General features: G+C 37.2%; 1 protein-coding gene across 1 annotated transcript; it reads right to left on the bottom strand.

Moving 5' to 3' along the window:
- Positions 1 to 218: 218 nt before the first annotated feature.
- Positions 219 to 20,829, bottom strand: VCAM1 (vascular cell adhesion molecule 1). Its single transcript, XM_032262932.1, has 9 exons — positions 20,405 to 20,829; positions 19,581 to 19,856; positions 17,025 to 17,345; positions 15,458 to 15,724; positions 10,152 to 10,427; positions 8,011 to 8,331; positions 6,860 to 7,126; positions 4,782 to 5,048; positions 219 to 1,442 (listed from the first exon to the last, which is right to left on the bottom strand). Exons 1-9 carry the CDS (start codon positions 20,466 to 20,468, stop codon positions 1,282 to 1,284), a joined length of 2,220 nt encoding a protein of 739 aa, XP_032118823.1. The 5' UTR covers positions 20,469 to 20,829; the 3' UTR covers positions 219 to 1,281.
- Positions 20,830 to 24,564: the final 3,735 nt, after the last annotated feature.

The raw sequence follows: 24,564 nt of genomic DNA, 5'->3' as shown, positions 1-24,564 counted from the left end.
CTGGCAAAACCAAGTAATGTACTGCTTAGGAGTACATAGACGGGTATAAAACATCCAGAGGAAGCATGGAAATGATCAGTGTATAATTGAGGATATTTATGGGTTACTGCTCAGTGAAGGAAGAGCATTGCCATCAGTATGTGTCATATAAAAGGCCCTGAAGAATAGTTATGGTATCTCTTGCTCTTATTGTTCTGTACATAGGTATTCATTTGCTACCCATTAGCATGTGCATGTTCATCTGCATTTAATCTCTGTGTATTTTTTTAAATTAAAAATTACAGATTTCAAGGACCTAAAACCAGATATTTCTATTCAATATCTTAGTATGGCACAAAGAAATCTAACTTTTTTATCAAGTTCCTACAGTAATTTTAATAAAAGTAACCTGAGGGTCACATTTTGAGTATCTGTATTATTTCCATAGTTTGAATATTTTAGTCTTACAACTTGGCATTTCAGAAAGAGCTGCAATGTGACTAAAGGAGGCAGTTTATAATAAATAAACATACAACCATTCTAATTCCAGAAATTATCACTTTACTATACAAAAAGTCTAAACATTTACAAAAGAAAATCAGAAGAAGTTGCATTTTTAGACCACATTGAGAAAGTTGCACAAGAGACTGAAGAACGAACATTGTAAAACATCTCCGTACCTTGCCAGTACCATACAGAGAAACCCAATCAACCATTATACCACAGGTTGAGGTATTTAGTACCTGAAAGTCAACCCAGTGCTCTCCTTGCTTATTATTTGTCCATAAAAAAATATAAAACCCGGCATCTTTACAAAACCTGAAATTATTGTCAATGAACTTTATAGGAATAAAATTTTGTTAAAGGAAATAAAATAGAAGAAAGATAACAAAGGTCAGCTGTCAGTCAATATTAATGTGAAATTTTCCTAAAATGCATTAAATTATAATAGTCCAAGCAACACTAGCTATTTTAACTGTCTAAATATAGAATGTTTCTATTTTAAGCAATCTTGCTATGGCATAATTTTATTTCACATATGTACAAATTATGTTATTGTATATACAGATCAAGGAACTCTTCCAGCTCTCTCATCTTGATGGCAGTTACTACTTTTCAGGCAGCAAGTTTTTCTTTGACTTTTTGCTCACAGCCAGGGGCACAGGTGGGCATTTCTTTCCGAGTACAATACATTCAGGGAAGTCTGACTTCTCAGCTCATTGCTTTTCTCATGGAATGATGAGTAGTATCAAGGATGTGCACAGATAAATGATGTCTCCCATTGACCATATCAAGCATTAGCTACACTTTTGATTTCTGTGCTTCTACAAGACTATATGACCCTTTCATGTTGGCTCTTCTTGCAAAGTAAATTATCATTCCAATGACAGGTATTATTAAGGAGGATGCACAATAGAGCATGAGAAGCTCAGGAGAAAAATAGTCTTTGTTGTCTTCTTTTCCTGGAAAATAACAAAATAGATGCAATTAATTTCTAGTATAAAAAGATAGTGTTTAATAATAACAGTTACATGTTTATTATAACAATACAACTGTTTCTCCAAAGAGAAGGGAATCAAAGCAGTGACAAGGACCATCAGGACTCAGGATGCATAATTCTCTGAATTATCCAATTAACCAGCTGGTGGTTGCTATGGTCATGATGGATCTCAAGATGATAGTTGTTGGCTTCCACAAACTTGGATTCAAATAGATTCAGTTCAGTTGTAAAATGGGAGGGAAGGCACAAAAGCTTTTAGCACTCTTTTAACAAGAACAGGAATTGGAGAGAGGCACTGGCTTTGGGAAATAAAAGTACCTACTAAAGAACTGAGACTCTGATGACCATAAATTGAAATGACTAACCAGTTCTCTAAGAAAACCCTTATAACATTCAGAGTGTGACTATTATAGCTAAATTCCACAAATAAGATAGTAAGAGAAAAACAAAATCTTGCCAATGGCCTTTTCAGAGATATAGAAAAGTTTCTATGTTTTGTATGTCAGAAATAGGGCATATTAATGTTTTTCCTCTTCGGCATTTATATCAGCTTTTGGTAAACTGGAGTTCTTTGGACAGTATTATGTTACAGTTTAAATATTTCTTACTCAAAGGCATTCTCTGATATACATCGCCCTCATTCTAAATTACAAACCTCAACATAGTCTCAAAACACACTAATTTTCCCTTCAGACCCCTCATCACAGCTTTTAATTAAACATTTATCCATATAATTATCTATTAAGTTTAGTTTCCTCCCCTAGGCTGTAAATTACGTCAAGACATGTATATCTATTTTCTTTTTGGTCCATCACTCAACAGCCAGCACCTGACTCACTGCTTGGCCTAGCTGGTCCCCCAAAAATATTTTTTAAACGCTAATAACATTTTTTCCTCTCTACGTTTTGCCATTTTGCCATTTAGTTGTAAATGGAGTATAGTAGGTAACAGTATACAAAAACTTTAAAATTAGTATCCTTTCTAATCTGCTAAAAAACTCATCTGACAGCTGCTATACCATTTAACATCTTAACTTTATAAGAACATCTGAAAAAGATAGTGTGTCATTTACTGAAGACTGACTTCTGTTTATACTCTGTTTGCACAGCAGCCTGGGACCACTCAAGTATTAAGTTTCACCAAATGGCATATACGTTGTCTGAGTCCTGGCAGAAGCTAGAAATCTGACTTTGCTGATTACTACATTCATTCCAGAGCTTTCTAATCACTGGAGGTCAACCAAGTAAAAAGAATCACTAGCATCGAATGAAGTGAAGTCATTTTTTCAAATTATTGAAGAAAAACAGTTCACCCTAAGCATAATGATAATTGCCTCGCTTTTTGACTTTCCTTTACTAGAACTGAGCTAGTCAAAGTATAAGGGTAATATTTTAACAGGATGTCCATCAACGTGTTTATGGTTAGGCATCAATGTTGATGACATGCTGAGAAATAGCATTTCTATTTCTATTGCTCTCTTTTCGATGTAATATATATCATCTTATGCCTTTAGGTCTTCCCCGCAGGCATCTGCAGAAAAACACAAACTTGCTGCCAAGGCAGTTGCCAGGGTAACCTTCAAATGCAATTTTCTATTAATTGTATAAACACTGAATATCTTTGAAAACTCCTGGTGATTTCTATTAATGGACTACATTCAAGCCAAGACAAAATGAAACAAATAAAAAATTCAGCTAAATACAAAACAAGAGTACTTCAAAATACCCAGAAAAATGTCCATTTTTTGGTCTTCATTAAAATTTAGTTATTTTAAACTATATTCAGTTTGGGGGCAGGAGTTTCTAGCTAAGTGGCTCATATTCATTGATTGTTCATTTAAATAATGAGTAAAAAGCAGTAACTATGTAAGTGGCTAATAAAGCAATTAGAAAATAAAGCAATGTGTGTGAGACAGAGTTAAAGAATAGAGAAGCACGTTTGATGTGTCTTTAAACGATAACAGAATTAGAGAAATATTATCGGACCAATTTCCTGGGCTATGCTTAACTAAACGTGGCCTAGAGGCATTAAGGATTAAAGAAAATAGGGATGAATAAATTTCAGCCTACTCATAACTGAGATTGCAATCTGTCTAGAATAATCTCCAACCTCACTGGAAGCACTGATTACATATACTTCGGTATCATTTTGAATGACATGATACAAAATAAATGTTCCCTTCTTTGAACACATAGTAACTTCATGGCTAGATCAACTCATTTCAGGATAATCACTGTAGGTGGATGACTAAAAATTTTACATATAATCGAGATGTTTTCCCCTTCTTTAACATTTCTAGATGGGTGTAGAGATAGTGTCATGTTTCAAGAAGGTACTGGGAATGTGGAAAACATATATACGGTAAGGCTTGCCATTTTGAGAAATTTGGTCAGAGGAACACAAATTTTACCTGTTTCTGACCTAGATTCAAATTTTCTCTGCATTGACAAGTGGTTGCTAACTCCGATAGCCAAGCGCCAGACCTCTTAAGACTTGGCATTTGTATGCAGTCCTGTTTGCACTCCACGGCCAAATATGGAGTGTAATGTAACTTCCATTACACAATAGCAGCTAATTGGTGAGCAAGGGCTGTGAGAATGATCAGCCAACGCTGACGTATTCTGCTTACACCAATAAGATCGGTAGATCCTACCTACTGTGCATTCACAAGAGGGCTTGGGAGATTAAGGGGCCCCTAAAGTTTCTCCAATGAGGATATTGCTCCTCTCTTTCTCTGTCCATCAGAATAGTGTAGGATGGCAAGGGGCTTGGAGTTTTAATGGGGCTTTTCTATAGTCTAGAGATTTTTTTATGTTGTTCAGGATCAAGTTTACTATTCCCAATTATTATCCTGGAAAGAGTCAGTCCAGAAAATTGCAGTTACACCATGTTCAGCAAATAGTGTTTCCTTCTGATAGGAAGGAAGAGAGTCTGGATAGAACCCTTCTTTTTCAGTGTGCCAATCCTACTTCTTTAGTTTCCTTATAACCCCCAGGGAAAAGCTTTGAATATCTGGTTAAACATTTAGCAACTGCAAGACCTCAGAGACAAATGATGAATTGTAAACTGAAAAAAGCAAACAAGAATTCCTCACTCACCGATGATTAATGTCAACTTCCTGGCTAAACTTTATAGGATAAAGCAGCTGTGCTTGATTATTTCAAGAACCACTAAGAAATAAACCACAGCTCCATTTTGCCCACTCATTCATCAAATACTGGAAACTCTTAGTAATCCATGGAACCTCTGAACTATTACCAAGAAAACAAAAACAAAAAACAAAAACACAAAACAAACTCACCTTGAACATCAAGTGTTAAACTTCTTAATTGTGAGCCAACTTTGTTTTTAGATTCACATTCATACACCCCCGCATCCTCCAACTGGGCCTTTCGGATGGTATAAGCACCATCTATAGATTTTAGCACTCTGTCTCCTGTCTCTGCTTTTTTCTTCAGGATTATCCATGTTTCTGGAACATTTCCACATGTACAAGAGATGATGACAGTGTCTCCTTCTTTGACACTCTCAGAAGGAAAAGCTATAAGTTTTATGTCTTTCGGAGTACCTGTGAAGAGAATTTAAAAGGCATCTCGGATTGAGTGAAGCATAAGCCAATTCCATGTTAATTTAATAACATCAACAACAGCTACCACGGAGCTAATCATGCTTAGTGTTTGCACTAAATGTTCAGAAGGGCAAATAAAGAAGTCAAGCATTGCTGGATTGCTGGAAATGATCATACTCCTTTCATGTTCCTTAATATAAGTATTTACCCAGCCTAGCACAAAGAGTAGGTGTCTGATATGGTTTGGCTCTGTGTCCCTATCCAGATCTCAACTTGAATTGTAATCCACAGGTGTGGAGGGAGGAACATGGCGGGAGGTGATTGAATCATGGGGGCTGTTTTCCCCATGCCGTTCTTGTGATGGTGAATGAGTTTTCATGAGAACTTTTGGTTTTAAAGGGTGACAATTCTTCACTCTCTGTTGCCTGCCACCATGTTAAGACATGCCTTGCTTCCCTTTCACCTCTGCCATGATTGCACATTTTGTGAGGTCTTCCTAGCTATGTGGAACTGTGAGTCAATTAAACCTCTTTTATTTATGAATTACCCAATCTCAAGTAACATCTTGATAGCAGTGTGAAAACAGATGAATACAGTGTTTAATAAAGAGCTATAGAATTCAAATGTGAAACAGAAAACTAATTTTTCTTAATACTGTTTTGCAAAAATTTCATTGAAGTACAAAGGCGTTTACAGGTTTCTGAGTTTTGAGTTTGATCCTTCAATCAAGAAGTTAAGCTGTACAGATGTGGCATTTTCACTATCTTTAACAACACTACCAGCATTTATTAAGTTCCAGGCACTGGGCTAAGTACTTGACATATAACATCTCTATTAATGCAACAACCTGTGGAGGGAGGTACCATATCACCAATTTTTAATCCTTATTAAGGTCTTCTATTTTATAAGTTGATTTGAAATTCTTTCCCCATCCAAGGTCATGAAAACCATCTAAAAGGTGTTTTTTGTTTGTTTGTCTGTTTTTTTTTTTAAGGTTGTGCATTGCCTTTCAAGATTCTTCTTCTAAAATACAAATCAAATCTTACTGAATTGAGATAATAAGAAAGTCACTAATACTTTAGTGGGAATAATACCAAGGAGTAAGAGAGGAAATGACAGCCCTGGCAAAGAAAAGAATCCTGATACCCAAAAGGGAAGGGATGCAGGAAATCCAAATTGATCACTTGATGATTTTGCTCATAACTGCAGATGGCTTAAACCTGCAAACTAGAAATTGTCTTGTTCTCAATCTTGGGTCTGCATCCTGAAGAGAAGGGGCCTAGATCTGTTAACTTAATATACTTTAGTGGTTCCATGCTGTCAGGCTGATGAACCAGAGGGCAGAGTCACTGCTACTCATAATCTCAGAATTTGCAAAAGGTTTAAGTGCCAGCTTAGGCTTCTAAGCAAATACTACTGACCTTCTTGTGAGATTGCCACTCAGAGTTCAATTTAGCTAGATATGGTGACTTTAATCCTACATAATTCCAAATCCAGATGTTCCTCTTTCTATTTTTATTTCAACACCATACCCATTGCCTCCTAAGTGTAAGAGGAACTTCTTACACAGGCCCTGAAGGTTCGCATTTCACTTGAGTTTAAAAGAAACCCAGGATAAGAAACTTGTAACAATTCAAGAGAAAGGACAATTTCAGATTTCTCCACACTTTGGAAACATCATAAACTCTTCAAAGCCCTCAACACACTTTTGTAGTAAAAATTTTTTTTTCAAAGAAGCCTTTACTCATAATCAGTAACATCACGAAAAAAACTTACTAGCAAGGATAACTCATTACACACACTCTACTCACCTTGGATAATTAATTCTACTTCTTCTCTGCTTCTTCCAGCTTGGTTAATTCCTTCACACACATAAACCCCAGAATCTTCTGTTCTTGTAGAAATTAAGGTGAGAGTTGCATTCTCAGAAAGAGACTGTAGCTCCCCGTTAGGTAGCTGCCGGCTCCACAGGATTTTCGGAGCAGGGAGCCCGTGGCTCGAGCACGTCATGTTCACAGAACTGCCTTCCTCCAGGATGGAGGAAGGCCTGACCGAGATAGCTGTGTTTCCGGGGGCAACTGAAAAGGCAGAGAGACCTGTTAGCTTGACCCCTTATTCCCTGAGTTCCCAAGAGTTTTAATAATGTTGCAAAATTGGGCTAGGGCTCAGCAGACTCAAACAGTTTATAAACCTTGATAATTTACCACAAGAAGTTTTGATCCTCATTTACTTTAGCTGACACCAAATGACAGAGTAGAACATGGACATGTCATGGTGTTTTCTAATGGAAATAAGTTCAGTAGGCACTCCCTCGCAACCAAAGAATGGTGATGGTCAATATAGTGTGTACTGTCATTTATGGTCGAGTCAACATGATATGAATTTCCTGTGAAAAACTGTGATCTATTTTTCCACCCTTTAATCTCTAGGCTGGGCTCATGACTCACTTTGACTAATAGAATGTGGAAGAAGAAGTAACACTGTAGAACTTCCAAACCCAGTCCTTGAAGAGGCTGCTTTCATTTATACCTTCTTGAAACACTGAGCTCTGGTGAGTAAATCTAGGCTACTGTGAGGGTGACATCACGTAAAGAAAGAGAGGCCAAGTCATCCCACCCAGATATGACTCCAGACATGTGAGAGAAGTCATCTGAGACCAGTCAGCCTTGCTAACCTTACTGAAAATGCATGAGTGAGCTAGCTAATACCGTATTGAGCAGAATAACTGCCTAGCTGGCCCCCTCCCAAATTGCCAACTCAAAGAATCATAAGCCAGTAAATAGATACCATTTTAAGTTTAGGGAGGGTGATTTGTTACAATCATAATTTTTTTGCAATTTCTTTTCAGTTATGTTTTTTTTCTTCACAGAGGTTTTAACAATTAACATTATGCTACCTATTGCCTGGAAAACACGATAAAGAGACAGATATTAAACTGTAGATATCACATATATAAACTTACCATTGACATAAAGTGTCTGTGTAGTCTGCCTTTGTTTGGGTTCGAATTCCATTTCTTCGACATGTAACTTAGCTTGACAAACAAGAACTTTTCCATTATCTTCAACGGTAGGGACGAAGGTCATTTCCAAACTTTTTGTCTCTAGGGATTTCATATCCATATCCTCCAAAAACTCCTTATTCTTCAGAATAGTTTCCCCCTTAAGTAATTCAATCTCCAACCGGTCAATGGGGTACACACCAGGAATCTTGCAGCTTACAGTGACAGGGCTCCCACTCACGAGGAGACCACTCATCTCAATTTCTGGATCTCTAGGGAATGCTGCAAATCACAAGCAAAAATGATTTTTATACACGACATTCAAGGAAAAATTGAACTAACCTTTATTAAATGTAAAGTCCTCAAAACAGCCGCTTTAATTCACTTGGGATAGAATGACTGTCAATATATAAGTCATCACAGTATTTATAAATGGCATATTTATGATACTATATATGAATAATGTTGGAAGCAAAAACTACTTAGTACATCCAGTCATTGAGTAATAAATTTTCACTTCTTATTTTTCTTTTTAATATGCAATCTTGCTGTGTGCCATGGCTTGATCTTTTCTAAGCACACATCAGCTTCTACCATCTTATTTAGTCAGTATGTATTTTAAATGTTTTAAATATTTGCCATGTTACGCTGAATACTTAATATAAACTAGTCCTTTAACATTCATTATTTCAGTCTTCAAAACAGCTATGCAAAATCGGTATTACTTAACTTACTTTATAGCAAGGAATACCGAAACATACAGAGGCTAAGAGACTTTCATCATGCATTATACCTAGTAAGTCACTGAGATGGGCTGAGAATCCGTATTTCTCTGACTTCAGAGCCCAGCGTTGATTTTACAGAGCTGTGAGGTCTCTCAGTATCAAATAAGGCAAACAGGGAAGCTCTCAATTTAGTTTAAATTTTAATGACCAACTTTAGACAGCAAGTTTTAAATATTTCTCAGATAATACTTGTAATCAAGAAAAAAACTGCAGTAACCATATTCTTTATAATATGGTACCAATCAATAAAAATGAGACTAAAATAGCTATCAAGAGGAAGAATAATGCTTAAACTTTTTTTTTTTTCCTTAAGCAAAGTGTTGTTAAAGCAATACGTGCTCATGTATTTCTATGTCGCAATAAGACTCCACGGCTGGTTCTCATTTCTGCTGGGAATGTGCCTATCTCAGCAGATCATGGACTCTGGGTAATACGATAATGCAAATAAAATTTATCCTTCTTTTGAGAGACCCCAATCCCTTTACAGGTATACTCTAACTCATTCTGAACAAAATCCTGAAGGGTAACACAAGTTTGGGCAGGGTTTCTGGTAGAAAATCTCTTTAATATGTTCTCTTGACTTCTACTGAATAAAATAAGGCAGAGTGACCCTCTCAAAAAAATAACTTTATGGTCACTTTGCATATTTTGTTCCTCATTCGATATAGACTGAGGAACTCCATCAACGTCAAGTCCTGAAAATTGAGGTTGCGAAGAATGTTTATTAAGACAACAAGAAGAGTAAGAGAAAGTGTAGTATATGTATGTGGTATAAATCAACATAAGATCTAGTGCTGCTTCCTGATTCTGCTTTTCAGCTGAGCCATTGCCACTGACCATCCCCATCTCCAATCTAACTTCTTATCTTGAATTTGGCTTTCTTCTGCTTCCTATTTCCTTATTTTTTTTCCCACCCTGCAGACAGCTCTTCAAATATGCCCTTAAAACAGTGCCTTAAAACAGTTTAAAACTACTCATTCCCAATCAGAGTAGCTGAACAGCAGTCACCTCTACCCAGTCATCTGAATGGGCACTGACCCCACTGCACTTGCCTCCAGCATGGAGTGTGTCCAAGTGCACACTGAGAGAGTACTGACAAGGCACAAACCAAGGATTGTGGGTGCTGTGTACATATGTGATATATACTTAAGATTTAGGTGAATTATGTTGCATCAAACCATTCTGAATCACATTTGGGAACAATTCACAATGCTAAATTCCTTTTCTAAGCATGGATCTCATTGCACATCAGAGACTTGCATTCTTTTTCTTCCAATGAAACTGAAAAAAAAGTAAACGATTCTGAAAAACACTTACAGTAGAGCTCCACCTGGACTCCCTTTTCCACTTTCTTACGTCCACAAGTCACTGTGCACAGGTAAGAGTGCTCGTTCTCAAAACTCACAGGGCTCAGCGTCAGTGTGGAATTAGTCCCCTCACTCTTCACCTTCCCACTCAGAGGACTGTCTATCTGGGTTCTCCAGGAGAAAGATGGTGACTCACAGCCCATGACACCACATGTCAACACGACTGAGTCTCCAATCCGAGCAGCAATCCGGGGTCCAGGGGAGACCTCAACAGTAAATGGTTTCTCTGGAACAGAGGTGGAAAACAAGATGAAAAGAATGTAAGACTTTTTTCTTCTTTTATCACATTCTGACATATGATCTTTATTTTTCCTGATCTTCTTTCAGCTAACATCTATGCCAAGAAGAAATTGCTCTTTTCCACCCTAGGACCATCACAAATGAGATCACATTCTTTAAGAATAAAACCATAATAGTTTGTTGATTCATTCATTTAACAAAATGAATAGATACAATTTTGTCAAGAGAGGTTGGTATCTTTTCATAGCAATAATCAAGTCTCTGCTCAAATGTAGGTTATCAAATCACTGTAAGAGTGAACAATCACTCAAATAATTTAAGTGGTTCTTGTGTGTCAAGCACTATGTAAATTGCCATATATATATCGTATACATATATAGTGTATCTATACTATATAGTGTATATATATACTATGTGTGTTCGTGTGTGTGTGTGTGTATATATATATATATATAGTGTGTGTGTGTGAGATATATCTATCTCATTTAATCCCCACAACAATTTCGTACACTGGTACTATACTTTTTCTTTGTCTTCTCTTTCTCTTTGTGCTTCTACTCTTTCTCTTCCTCCTTTTCCCCCTCCTTTTTCTTCTTGAGGAAATTTAGGCTCAGAAATGCTGAATAACTTTGCCCAGTTTGCAAGTAAGTGGCAAAAGTAGGACTTGATGCCAGGTGGGTCTAATTCAAGATCTCAGTTTTTCAGTTGCTACAATTAAATCAAGTCATCCTCATATGGTGACAAAATGATCTAAAAGAGGTACTGGAAAAAGCTACAAACTGTCTGCTAATTAGATATAATACCCATAATGGACAAGTATTTAGAGCTTCTGTTCCAATAATACTGTTATGCCATTGAAAGTCACATAGATTCACCCTGAAATCAAAGTCAAAATCTAAGTATTAAAGAGATACATAAGTCACCTCCAAAATTTGCCTGATGCAATATCAAAATACTTTACAATTAATTCAGGGTCTGAAAGCTGAGATGTGAGGGCAAACTCCTAAGACTCAAATATCCAGAAATGCTCTTTGGCCATCAGTGCTATCCTGCTGGGCACAAGGGCTTCTTTTGGATGACTGCTGTTTAGGGAGAAAGGGAACACCACATTATGGCTCTGTTCCCCTGAAGAAACTGGGAGTGTTTGGGCAACTCTGAAAGCAACAGATGAAACCCGCCCCCCCACCCATAAAAATCACTGAAATCTTCCTAGTAAGTTACAAGCTTGAAATAAAAGAATCTCAAAATATGAATAATCCAAACATATTACATCTTACATGTCTCTCATCTGTGCCATAAGTTATTTTTCTCAATAGCTTTGTCTAATTGTGACATCTTAGCATTTTGTAAAATAGATTCTCCTCAAATTACCTCAATAAACTGGTACACTGTTAGATTTTGAAAGAGAGCTCATTCACAAAAACAACCAGAGCTTCCACATTTCTTATATGCTAGCGTGAGAATGAGGAACTTTAAAAACAGATCCACTTCCTGTCTGTGAACATTTCTCAGGTTATTCTTTACAGTGGCCACATGTATTGCCATGTGAACTTGGAATCATTGGAGGAGTAACTCTTTTAGGTAGCTGAAAGCCTTTTTAAAAGTACCTTCAGTACTTTAGCTCAGTAGTATCCCATGTGATGAAAAGTACAAAACAACTCTCCCCAAACCCAAAATACATACCCTTTGTACCTTGAAATAGGATACAGTTTATTATGGGGTGGCACTAATCCAGGATGAATGATTGGCTTTATACAGTTTTATTAGTATAGCATCTTTCCTGGTCATTTGAGAATGCTCATCTAACATCCAACTGAGGTAGTCTACTTATGGTGAGTTTGATTTTTATTTTAATTGTTCAAGTTTTAATACAATGTTTTCACATTTAAAAAATTTGAGCTGGGTATGGTGGCTATAATCCCAGCTACTCAGACAGCTAGGGGGGAGGATCACCTGAGCCCAGGAGTTTGAGTCCAGCCTGGGTGACACAGCAAGACCTCATCTCCCAAAACAAACAAAAGACTATGCTTCCCATGTTTATAATCTACTCATTAATTCAACAAGCATTTGCTGAACATTTATTATATATTAGGTAATGTGCTAAGAATCCAAACATTCACACACACACACATACACAGAATTGCTGACTTTAAGGAGTTTACAGATTTTTTTAAAATTAAATAGAAATAAGAGGTTTTGTTATGTTGCCCAGGCTGGTCTTAAACTCTTGACCTCAAGCAATCCTTCCACCGAAGCCTCCCAGAGTGCTGGATTATAGGCGTGAACCATTGTGCCCACAGTAGGATTTTACAGTTTAGTGGAAAGATATATTTAAAAACACATACTATTTTGTCTCTTGCTAAAGAATATTTGAATTATCTATTTATATGCCTGTCCTTCCTTCCTAGTTCGTATGCTCCCCTAGGGAAGTTGTCATATCTTTTTTATGTCTGTACCCCCAGTACCAAGTGCAAATCTTGGATTCTTGGATAAGGGCTCTTATAATATGCATTGAACTAAACAGAAGTGCGTACATGACTATAAAGACAGTTGAGTGTACACAAAGGAAAGAATAAGTCGTTTGGTCTGACACAATCTGGAACTGGGAGGCTGACATGAGCTTTGTCTTCGAGAATGGCTAAGACTTTGCCAGATGAAGGAAGGAGAAAAGCCATTCCAGGCAGAAGGAACAGCATAAGCAGAGGCACTCAGTTATCAACAAAGCTGCAGAGGGAGTCTCTGATCAGACCATAAAGAGTTCTCTGTGACTGTTTTAAGAAATGTGATTGAAATTATAGAAAATGAACACCTTTTTGTTTAAGGTAATGAACTCTGGGAGCGGTGCGTTAAGACTGATTATATTGGGGACAGAATGTTAGCAGGGAGACTATTTAAAGACAATCATCCATAAAATACATGAAACACTACTATTCAGCCTTAAAAAACAAAAGAAGAAATTCTGTCATCTGCAACAACAGGGATGAACCCAGAGGACATCATGCTAAGTCTAACAAGCCAGGCACAGAGAGACCAGTACCTCATGATCTCACCTATGTGTGGGATCTACTTCTAAAGTCATAGAAATAGAGAGTAGAATGGTGGTTACCAGAGGCTTGGGGGAGGAGAGGTAGGGAATGAGGAGATGTTGGCCAAAGGGTACAAAGTTTCAGTTGGACAGAAGAGTAAGTTGTTGGAATCTATTGCACATCATGATGACTATAATTAACGATAATATATTGTACATTTAAAAATAACTAAGAAAGTGAATTTCAAATGTATCGCCACAAAAAACATAAGTGAGGCAATGGATATGTTGACTTGACTTAATCATTCTCCATTGGATACTTATATCCAACATCACACTGTAATCTATAAATGTACACAATCATGATTTAGCAATTAAAAATAATATTTTAAAAAAGAAATAATAAAGATAATTAGCTATAAAATTGAAAAGGTGAAGCGGTTTTCATTAAAATGCACCTGTATTAAAATCATGGTAAATGCAACTAAAGAGCTGTTTAGCCCCAGGAAAAGTATGAGCTATGCCGAGCCTGGATTTTTAATAGTGTTTTGGTAAAGATTAATGTGATAAAATATATAAAGCAGAAGGTAGAATTCCTGGGAAATATTAGGTGTTCAACCAATAGGTGGTGTCATTATTAATCTCTGGGAGATTCCACTCTCTCATTTGTAAAATGAATACAAAATACTTACTTTTTAGTTATTTCTTGAAGATTGCAGACAGCATATGCAAAATGCCAGAAACATCTCTGGTGTTCAATCAATACTGTTATGTAAGAATATCTTGCAAGAGCCCAAATGAGAGATGATAAACTAAGATGATGGCAAGAAGGGTCAAGAAGAGGTCATATTCCAGGGAGCATTTCGAGGCAGAACTGACAGGATTTAACAGCATAGAATGGGAACATGAATTTGGGAGTAATCAACATATTGTAGGCCAATTCTTGGAAGTCTAGCATGAGAAGAGGACCCAGGGGTGTTAACTTGAAAATACCAATATCCAAGGGGCAGGAGGGAGAGACGAAGTGAGGGAATGAAGCAGTGAAAAGGTGATATGAGATGGAAAAGAATCATAAAAGCAGAGTCTGTTGACAACAGATGCTGGAGAGAATGTGGAGAAATAGGAACACTTTTACATTGTTGGCGGGTGTGTAAATTAGTTCAACCATTGTGGAACACAGTGTGGCGATTCCTCAGGGATCTAGAAATAGAAATTCCATTTGACCCAGAAATCCCATTACAGGGTATATACCCAAAGGATTATAAATCATTCTATTATAAAGACACGTGCACACATATGTTCATTGCAGCATTTTTTACAACAGCAAAGACCTGGAACCAATCCAAATGTCCATCGATGATAGACTGGACAGGGAAAATGTGGCACATATACACCATGGAATACTATGCAGCCACAAAAAACAATGAGTTCATGTTCTTTGTAGAGACATGGATGAATCTGGAAACCATCGTTCTCAGCAAACTGACACAAGAACAGAAAATCAAACACTGCTTGTTCTCACTCATAGGTGGGTGTTGAACAAGGAGAACACATGGACACAGGAAGGGGAACATCACACACTGGGGTCTGTTGGGGGTGGCTAGGGGAGGAACAGTGGGGGGTGGGGAGGTTGGGAGGGATAACATGGGGAGAAATGCCAAATATAGGTGACGGGGGGATGGAGGCAGCAAACCACATTGCCATGTGTGTACCTATGCAACAACCCTGCATGATCTGCACATGTACCCCAGAACCTAAAGGACAATAAAAAATAAAATAAAATAAAGAAAAGCAGAGTCATGGAAACCCTGAGAGGAAAGACTTCCATGAATTACAAGTAGTATAAAACATATGTTTGTGCTAAAGGACATGGCAATCAGGTAGGTCATCAGTGAAACTAAGGGCAGCAATTTCAGCATTGAAGCTGTGTGACTATTGCCCAAATCCCAGTGACAACACTTTTATCATTCTTTTTTTCACATTCTACTCACCTTGAACAATTAATTCCACCTCTTTTCTGTCTTTCCCAATCAGATTAACTCCTTCACACACATAAATTCCAGAATCTTCCCTCCTCATAGCAATTAAGGTGAGAGTTGCATTCCCCGAAAGGTGCTGTAGATTCCCATTATCTAATTTCTTGCTCCAGAAAATCTCTGGAGGTGGTAGACCCTCACTGGAACATGTCATGGTCACAGAGCCACCTTCTTGCAGCCTTGTGGATGGATTCACAGAAATAATTGTATTCTTGGGTGATACTGGAAAGGCAAGGAATAATATTAGCAATTGCTAAGCAGCATCCCAGTGCAACAGAGGTAATGTATTTCTCTGAGACAGTATTTATGTGCCTCTACCAATTTGATGACATTACTTTGCCAAATTAGTATAAAGAACTGCTGAATCATTCAAAATACTCTAGTTTGCGACTAAACGGATCAAGTTACTTTTTTTGTGTGTTTCATGTTTTTCAGATGGTTATAGATATTCAGAAATTAAGAAGAATCATGTGGCTTAACCTCCCACCTAAGGGTAGGAGTCCCATTTAAGCATTCTTGCCAAGTGCCCATTCAAGTCAGCTCCAACATTTACTGAGAGAATCAACCCACTACTTTCCAAGAGACAATTTGATTTTTGGACAGCTCTATGTATTAGCACATTTCTCCCTATTGAGCTGAAATCTTCCTCTTTATAACTAATTTAAACATATTGGCCATACTTCAGTCCTCTATTGTTACAGAATAAAGTAAATCGCTTTTTCATATAACTGTGTTTCAAATGCTTAACTAGAGCTCTCTTTTCCAGGTTTTGTATTCTTTTAGGAAAAATATCCTCTATCTTGACTATTCTTCTCAAAATATTGTTAAAACCCTTTCCAGCTCATTCTCTTTCAGCTAAACATGCTATAGTTGGCAATACTCCTTTTAAATGTGGTGCCCAGTGCAGAACATAGCATTTTAGTTTAAACAGAGCACAGTGAGGCCACTCCTATACAACTCTGGAACTACAAGACTGCGGCAAATCCCCTGGCAGTGTCGGGAGATAGGAGGCAATCAACCCCATCACTTTTTCCCTGCCCAATGCACATGTATATATATACCCATATGCATACACACATGGGCACACACACACATACAAACACACAGAGAATAAGTGCTCACCTTGTCACGTTTCTATACCTGTGCAACTAATATTTCAAGGCATACTATAAGAGTTTACAAAACAATATTAAAATGTTTTATCATTTGTTTTATCATTGGATAGTGTTTCTATCCAACTAGGTGGCATTACTATTCCCCTTTTATGCACTGGGAGTAGAGAAATTAAGTAACCCAAACTCATACAATTAATAGAGCCAGAAATTAAGTTCAAGCCTTCTCAGTCCAAATTCATTGTTCTTTTCATTGAATTATACTATTGGCAAACATTATGTTCTCAATGAATACAAATGGAATAGAAACTATATACAGGTTTCTTTTTGACGTTGCTGCTGAGTTTATTGCTATACACAACCAAGGTTGGATTCCCACAAAGACTAGAACATATCACACAGGTACTTACTGTAGACTTGCAATTCTTTTATAGCCTTCCTTTCTGTGAGCACAGAATCCATTTCATCAATGTGTAATTTAGCTCGGCAAACAAGAACTTTTCCAATATCCTCAATGACAGGAGTAAAGGTTACTTCCAAACTCTTTGTTTCCAGGGACTTCCTGTCTAGATCCTCCAGAAATTCCTGACTCTTCATGAGATGATCTCCTTTCAGTAAGTCCATCTCCAGCCTGTCAAATGGGTATACATCAGGGACCAAACACTTGACTGTGATTGGCTTCCCAGCCTCCAGAGGGCCACTCAAATAAATCTCTGGATCCTTAGGAAAAGCTGCAAAGGCCAAACAAATACATGGATGGGCTTTTTCTTTTCATGTGGTATAAGGTCTCTTACTACTTTAACACAATACAAATCAAGTCTAGTGTTTTTGTTAAGACAGTCTCAACAAGGCAGAATTGCTTAAATACCCTTTTGTGATTTGGGGTAGATTCAAGACACAAGAATTGGAAGCAAACATTTTTTAGAAGATTATTCTATTCTGATCCTATATATATTAAGGGTTTCATGTTATTATAGTAAAAGAAGCAAGAAATTAATGTTTATATTTAACCTTACTTGTGACTGTCACTGTACTACACATTTAACACGAATGATTTTATTTTATCCTCACAATAACTCTAAAAGATAGAGATCACATTTCACAGAAAAGAAGACTTGAACTTAATACATTGACATAACTTGTCTAAGGTCACACACCTAGTAAATGGTAAAGCTGGGATTTAAACTCAAGATTTCTATTATTTGGTTTTACTACAACAGTTTTACACTATGCTACATCACATTCTCTTATAGTCAGGGCAGATATATTTCCATTTTACAGATAATGACTGTAAGCCTTGAAATGTCATTGCAAAGAATTTTTATTGTCAAGATATGCTAAGAAATGAAAAGACCAACTTAAAGTAATTAGCTTCTGAAAATGGTGCTTCTGACAGGAATTCATCCACCAGAAAGACACATTTGTGCAATCTTTATGTTCTGGAACACAGATTTTCCCCCTGAAATGCCTAACTCAGTGTCCCAACCAGTATTCCATTGGAGCTTCTAGTACAAGGAAATACACTATTTTACACGACCATTGCCTCCTTTGCAAGAGTTACCTTTTCATTACGTATTGTCATGAAGTGACATATTGGTGGACTCAAAATTCTTCTGTAGCAAAAAGAATACAAAGGTCTCAACTCTAACCACTATTACAATCAAATTTGGAATAAAGACAGAACTGTTATACGTAATGAGAAACAGACGCTCTTGGAGAAAAACCTCAGGCAACATAATTAAAGCCAGAAGCATCATTTCTCTTTCTTAAATCTTCAACTATTTGGTACTAATGGGCAAAAGACAAAGGAGCTGGAAATTCTTTGCTATGTGAAAAAACATGGTATTTTTTATTTTTCCACCAATAATTTCCATCTCTTATATTCTATAAGAAACGTTTCTCTAATCCACACAGTTTGATGTCAGGTAACATAAGAACTTGCTACTTTTCCCTGTATTTACATAAGGGGACCTTTCAAGGAGCTCAGGAGGCTGCACAGACGTAAACTATGCATGTACAACCAGCATAATTGAAAGCAGCCAGCCAAGCATAGTTTCTTGGGAAGCTTGAGCAAGACATGGGGCTTGCTGAAAATCAATTAAGCTTACCGGGGAAAGTTGGGCTCTGGTACAATAGAACAGAACCAAAGTAATATAATCATATTAGGTCTTCATAAAGAGATGGCCACAAATGGGTTGTTTTTTAGAAAGAGAGGCCATCGGTAACAAAAGGCAAATGATTTTTGTCTGGTTAGTTTTTTACTCCTCTTGCTAACTTTATTTGCTAAATTGAGAATGGAGTGAGATACATTTTGGCAGGCTGGTAAACTAGGGCACCCACTCACGTTCATGAGGCAAATCTAATTCATTACATAAGTATCTTTGAGGCTGAGGACCAAGGCTTCATGGCACCAAAACAGAATCATAAATGTATCAACACCAAAGTCAAATGAGTGAAACCTTTGCAGATAGTAACAATTATCTCTAAGGAGAAAACTTTTATACTAATACTTGTTATTAATTATAGATCTTCTACTTAATGTTTAAACTAATTTTAAGCATCAAATTGCATAACAGTAAATGAATACAAAAATCCCTGAAGGATAGAATTCATAAATCAATCAGACACATAAGCAAGTAAACATTTAAGGATATAATCAAATGGAATTTGATAAAACAAAAAGAACCTTGGAGATTATCATTTTACAGCTAAAGAAATTAGAGCACAGAGAGGTTGAGTCTTATACATGGTCACTGTGTTTATGACAGAGGTGGAAATAGAAGCCAACATTTGGATTTCTGCTCTCTCTTATGCTAGCCTTAGCTATCCCTAATTTTCCTGTTATTATATTTTCTCTAGCCAAGAATATGTGAATATGTATTTTAAAACTTTTTTTAAAATGTCATTTAAAAAAGATATTTTAAAGTAAAATTAAGAGGAAACCAAAGATTTTCTAAAGCACTCACAGTAGATCTCCACCTGGATTCCTTTTTCCAGTTTGCTAGATCCGCAAATTGCTGTGCACAGGTAAGAGTGTTCATTCCCGAAACTAACAGGATTCATGGTCAGCGTAGATGTGGTCCCCTCATTCCTCACCTTCCCGTTCAATGGACTATCTATCTGGGTTCTCCAAGAGAAAGATGGAGAGTCACAGCCCGTGGTGCTGCAAGTCAGTGAGACAGAGTCACCAATCTGAGCAAGAGATTTAGATGCAGGGGTGGTCTTGATTTTAAAAGCTTGAGCTGCAAAAGCAAAAAAGAGAGAAGCAAACTTACCACTAGTTTGTCTAGTATTCTATTCCTTCTCTTTATAATGTTCAAAATATGATCAGACTGATCTCTTTCCTAAGCTGCTTCAAACTAACTGCAAGATAGCCAAAGAGCACCGAAGTCACTGCCAGTAAAGTTTTTGGAATCATCTTCACTAAAGAGAATTCTCAGTTCCAAACTCGATGCCCATTTATCAAAGCTGTTTTGTTATTTGCTAGGTTTGACCTCAATATCAGGTACAGAAAACTAAGGAGGCAGACCTGCTAGTGACAGGATCCAGATTACTCACTTGCCTTTGGAAAAAAAGGTATCAAAAAACATCAATTGTCGGCTCTAACTATGACAATACAATGGTACATAGCAAAACTCAATTGCATATTAAAAGTTAGGCTAAATCAACTTTTCCTACTGTTTAAAATCCTAGTTCCTTTACTTCACTACTATCGCAAAACTGACTGAAGCCAAAACCAGGGCTAAAATGGAATGCTAACATTTGAAACAGATCAAGGATAAGAACTTACAAACTGCAAACATTATCCAAAGTATATTTGAGGCTCCAAAGATCACGATCATCTTCCCAGGCATTTTAAGTTGTTGTGATGAGAAAGCAGTGGTTCCAAAACCCCTATTTGTGCCACAGTTGTAAGTGCCCGGGGAAGGGTGTTCAGCTCCTAAAGCCAGCGAGGCCCGATGTGGAGTGAAATAGAAAGTCTGCGCTTTATAAAGGGTCTTGTTGCAGAGGCAGGCAGAGGGAAATCCCTTCAAGGGGAAACCCAGGGCAGAGCCAGGGAAAAAAGTTGACCGGACTCCCAGCCAAGTTCCAGTATTAACCCCTTCAGTTGCTCTCAATGCTGAAGCTCCTCTCTGTCCTGGAAAAAGAAGACACTTCCAAGACTACAAAATATAAGCTTTTCCTAATCTTCGACTCCGAAAGGCTGTGTTTACTGGAAAGGTAAAGGACAATGCTGATTGCAGAATGAAGCTTTCCAAATCCAGTGTGAGATGGGGACCGGGAGTGGAAAGAGAAAAAAAGGAGAAAGAGTGGTAAATTATACTCTGGCTTTTGAACTGGGTAAATAACCACAATGTCATGTGAACTGGTTTTCTCCGTCAAGGAAATATATTTGCAATTCTAAAATAGATTAAATTTTTTCTCTTACAACAAAAAGGAAAAAGTTATTTCCTTAGATGAGTCAATTTTTAAAAAGGAGATAGCATAACTTTTTAGTTTTGTATATATTCATAAAAACAGTTCCTTTGGCACCAGTCATCAACTTTTTGAAACTATTTTCTTCAGTGGAAAGTAAAGGAGCTGACACTGCTGCTAAAACAAGGGAAATAATTTTTCTCTTTGGTTTCCGAAAAGTTACCAATACTTTGGTTACATTGCTGGATAACTGGAATTCTTTTGCAGATTTAAATGCAAACGTATGGAATCCATCTGAAGTGGCAAATCTCTTGGGCTGTGAGATTTAACCACAAACCCAGGTAAAACATTAAAAATAATATGTTTTTATTATAGGGAAGGGGACAATAACCAACTTTATGTTCCTTTTCCTCCCGGTGAAACACCTTTTAAAAAAATCTCAGTTAACTAACTGGCTTAGCTTTGCACACAAATAGCCCAAGACCTTGCAAAATGCTTGCCTATCAGAAAGAAACCAGAATAGCCACTTCCTCATATTAAACACGTGCAGGTCTGCCTCCCCCATTGGATCATCAGTTCCTCTCATAGCCAGAATCAGTTCTTGTTCATTGCTGTATTTACTTCTACAATATCGAATGCATGATTTTCCACTTAGTGGATACAAAAAAATGCAATAATAAATATTGTACATTTGGAAAAGAAAATTCTAAATACTAGTAATAATATGTAAATATGGCACAAAAAAGTGTTCAATTCTACAAGAAAATTCTAAAGCTCAGAGACTCACTGAGATGTATACAATAAGCTTGTACTATATAATATTTATACTGTGTAACAAAGGCCATAGCTGAGGTCTGGAATCTATAACTGTCTCTACCTGGCTGGAGAGGCTTCTGGTCCTCTTGGATACTGATGTGGCTACCACTAAAACACAAGGAGGGAAAAATAACTGGGAGACACTATTCTAGGGTTGTGGGCATATGTAAGTGTGATTTCATTGACCAAATATCAAGGGATCAGAAAAATTGATTCAGGAAATATTAGCTTGTAAACAAGTAACCCAAAGGCCCTTTACAATGTTTGTGTCATCCTCATGTAAGTTCACTGCTTAACTTCAGAATAGATCAAAAGGGTATTACGGAGTTCGAATACGTTCATTTAAGACTCAAAGACAGGGGCCGGGCACGGTGGCTCACGCCTGTAATCCCAGCACTTTGGGAGGCCGAGGCGGGTGGATCACAAGGTCAAGAGATCGAGACCATCCTGATCAACATGGTGAAACCCCGTCTCTACTAAAAATACAAAAAATTAGCTGGGCATGGTGGTGCGTGCCTGTAGTCCCAACTACTCAGGAGGCTGAGGCAGGAGAATTGCCTGAACCCAGGAGGTGGAGGTTGCGGTGAGCCGAGATCATGCCATTGCACTCCAGCCTGGGTAACAAGAGCGAAACTCCGTCTCAAAAAAAAAAAAAAAAAAAGACTCAAAGACAAATGGCCAGTAAGATCCTTGGGTTCATTATGACCAAGCTACGATAAATTACTTCAGTTCTGGGTCTGGATATGATTCTAAGCTTGCAAAATTGGAGAAATGCCTAATCTATTGATTGAACTCATAGTGCTTTTGGCAAATATTTCATCAAGTCCCTTACTATGTCTTTGAGTTGGATACCATCTGAGGTTCTACCTGCTCCAGAGCAGATTGCACCCTCTTCTGTGGCCTCACTACAACAAGTGCATATTGATGGAGCATTTATAATCCTGCATTTACCTGTTAATATGGCTATATTTCCTACTTCACTGCCTCATAGGGTTTCAGTTTTTCATCTCAACATCTAGCCTAAAATAAGACATTTATTAAAATTTGTGGAACGAATAAGTGATCAGAGTTGCAAGTGTAAGGTTAACAGACTGAGACTAACCTGTCTGAATAAAGTATTACTGAGTTTTGTCTTTGAATTTGTTCAGTTTAACATTTTTATTGGTTGCATAGAGCACATGATATGGTTTGGCTATGTCCCCACCCAAATATCATTTTGAATTCCCACGTGTTATGGGAGGGGCCCTTCGGGAAGTAATTGAATCATGGGGGTAAGTCTTTCCTGTGCTGTTCTCATGATAGTGAATAAGTCTCACAGGATCTCATGGTTTTAAAAAGAGGAGCTCTCCTGCACCAGCTCTCTCTCTCTGCTTGCCACCATCCATGTAAGATGTTACTTGCCCTTCCTTGCCTTCCACCATGATTGTGAGGCTTCCCTAGCCAGGTGGAACTATAAGACCATTAAACCTCTTTTTCTTCCCAGTTTCCAGTATGTCTTTTTCAGCAGTGTGAAAACAAACTAATACAGGACATAAATATCTATCTTATTAATAATGCAAAACTGGGAAAGACAGTTAACCTTAGAAATGACAGAAACAAGATAAAGAAGATCTCAAGGTATATAATAATCCTTCCAAAAGATGAAGTAAAATTTAATAGGAATGCATTAAAGTTCAACATTTAAATGTTTCAAATGCTTGAGTACAGTATGGGAGAGATCTGATTTGGTCACAATTCATGGAAAGAAGTCCTTGTAGTTTTATGAACCATAAAGTGAACATTGTCATGAGATATCAAAATATCTGTGATGAGCCCAGGTTGCACTCCTAGTAATTCAGCCTTCAAGTCTTCTGAGGCCATAGTCTCTGAGCACTAAACACCCACCAGATCATACTGGGAGCCTGGGTGTTGTCTAATTCAGAGTGCCACTCCTTAAGAAAGATACTGACAAAATAGAAGGTGTCCAGAGAAAAGTAATAGCTCCTATTAGAAGCTGTTGAATGAATAAGACATATTATGTCTGGAGAAGAGCCACCTATGAAGCAATGTGATAAATGAATGACTAATGCACAGAGGAAGGAATTTACTTGTTGCTCTGTGCTATACCAAAAGCTAAAAGTACGACTCATAGGTAGGCAGTTACCAGATTATTAGCTCTAGAAGAACCATGAATGTCTATGTCTTATTTACCATTAGCGCTTCAGCACTTTTAACACAGAAATCAGTAGATACTAAGGACTCAGTAAATCCCAGCTGAATGAATATATAACAATTTAAAGGAGAGCTTTACTCAGAATCCAACAGTCTTGTGTTCAAGCCCAGCTACTCTACCTAGGAATTATGAAACCTTGCACAACTATATATAGAGCAAGTTTACAAATACTCAGATAAGGTGTTAGTATTATTTCAAGTCAATCACAACATTTTATGACTATCAATCAACACTGATCATGTGAAATCTCTTTAAATAAATATAGTAAAGTACTATGTAAATGGTATATACTAATAAGACATAACCATATTAAGTTGATTGTAAAAAGTACTTTCCAGTTAAATCTTTTCAATAATGCAATAGATCACCTTCTGAATTCACTAGCTATTAATCACTGGAAGTATTCAAATAATGGTTGGATAATATCGGTGGACAATATAGTAGAAGTCAAGTTTTGCCTTGTATGAGACATAGAACTGGAGGGCTGTTAAGGTGGCCTCCAATGC

The sequence above is a fragment of the Sapajus apella genome, unplaced genomic scaffold (assembly GCF_009761245.1).
Source record: "Sapajus apella isolate SASKATOON/1434 unplaced genomic scaffold, GSC_monkey_1.0 scaffold133, whole genome shotgun sequence".
Lineage (NCBI taxonomy): Eukaryota > Metazoa > Chordata > Mammalia > Primates > Cebidae > Sapajus > Sapajus apella.
The sequence above is the reverse complement of the archived record's forward strand: the minus strand, read 5'-3'. Positions and strand labels throughout refer to the sequence as shown.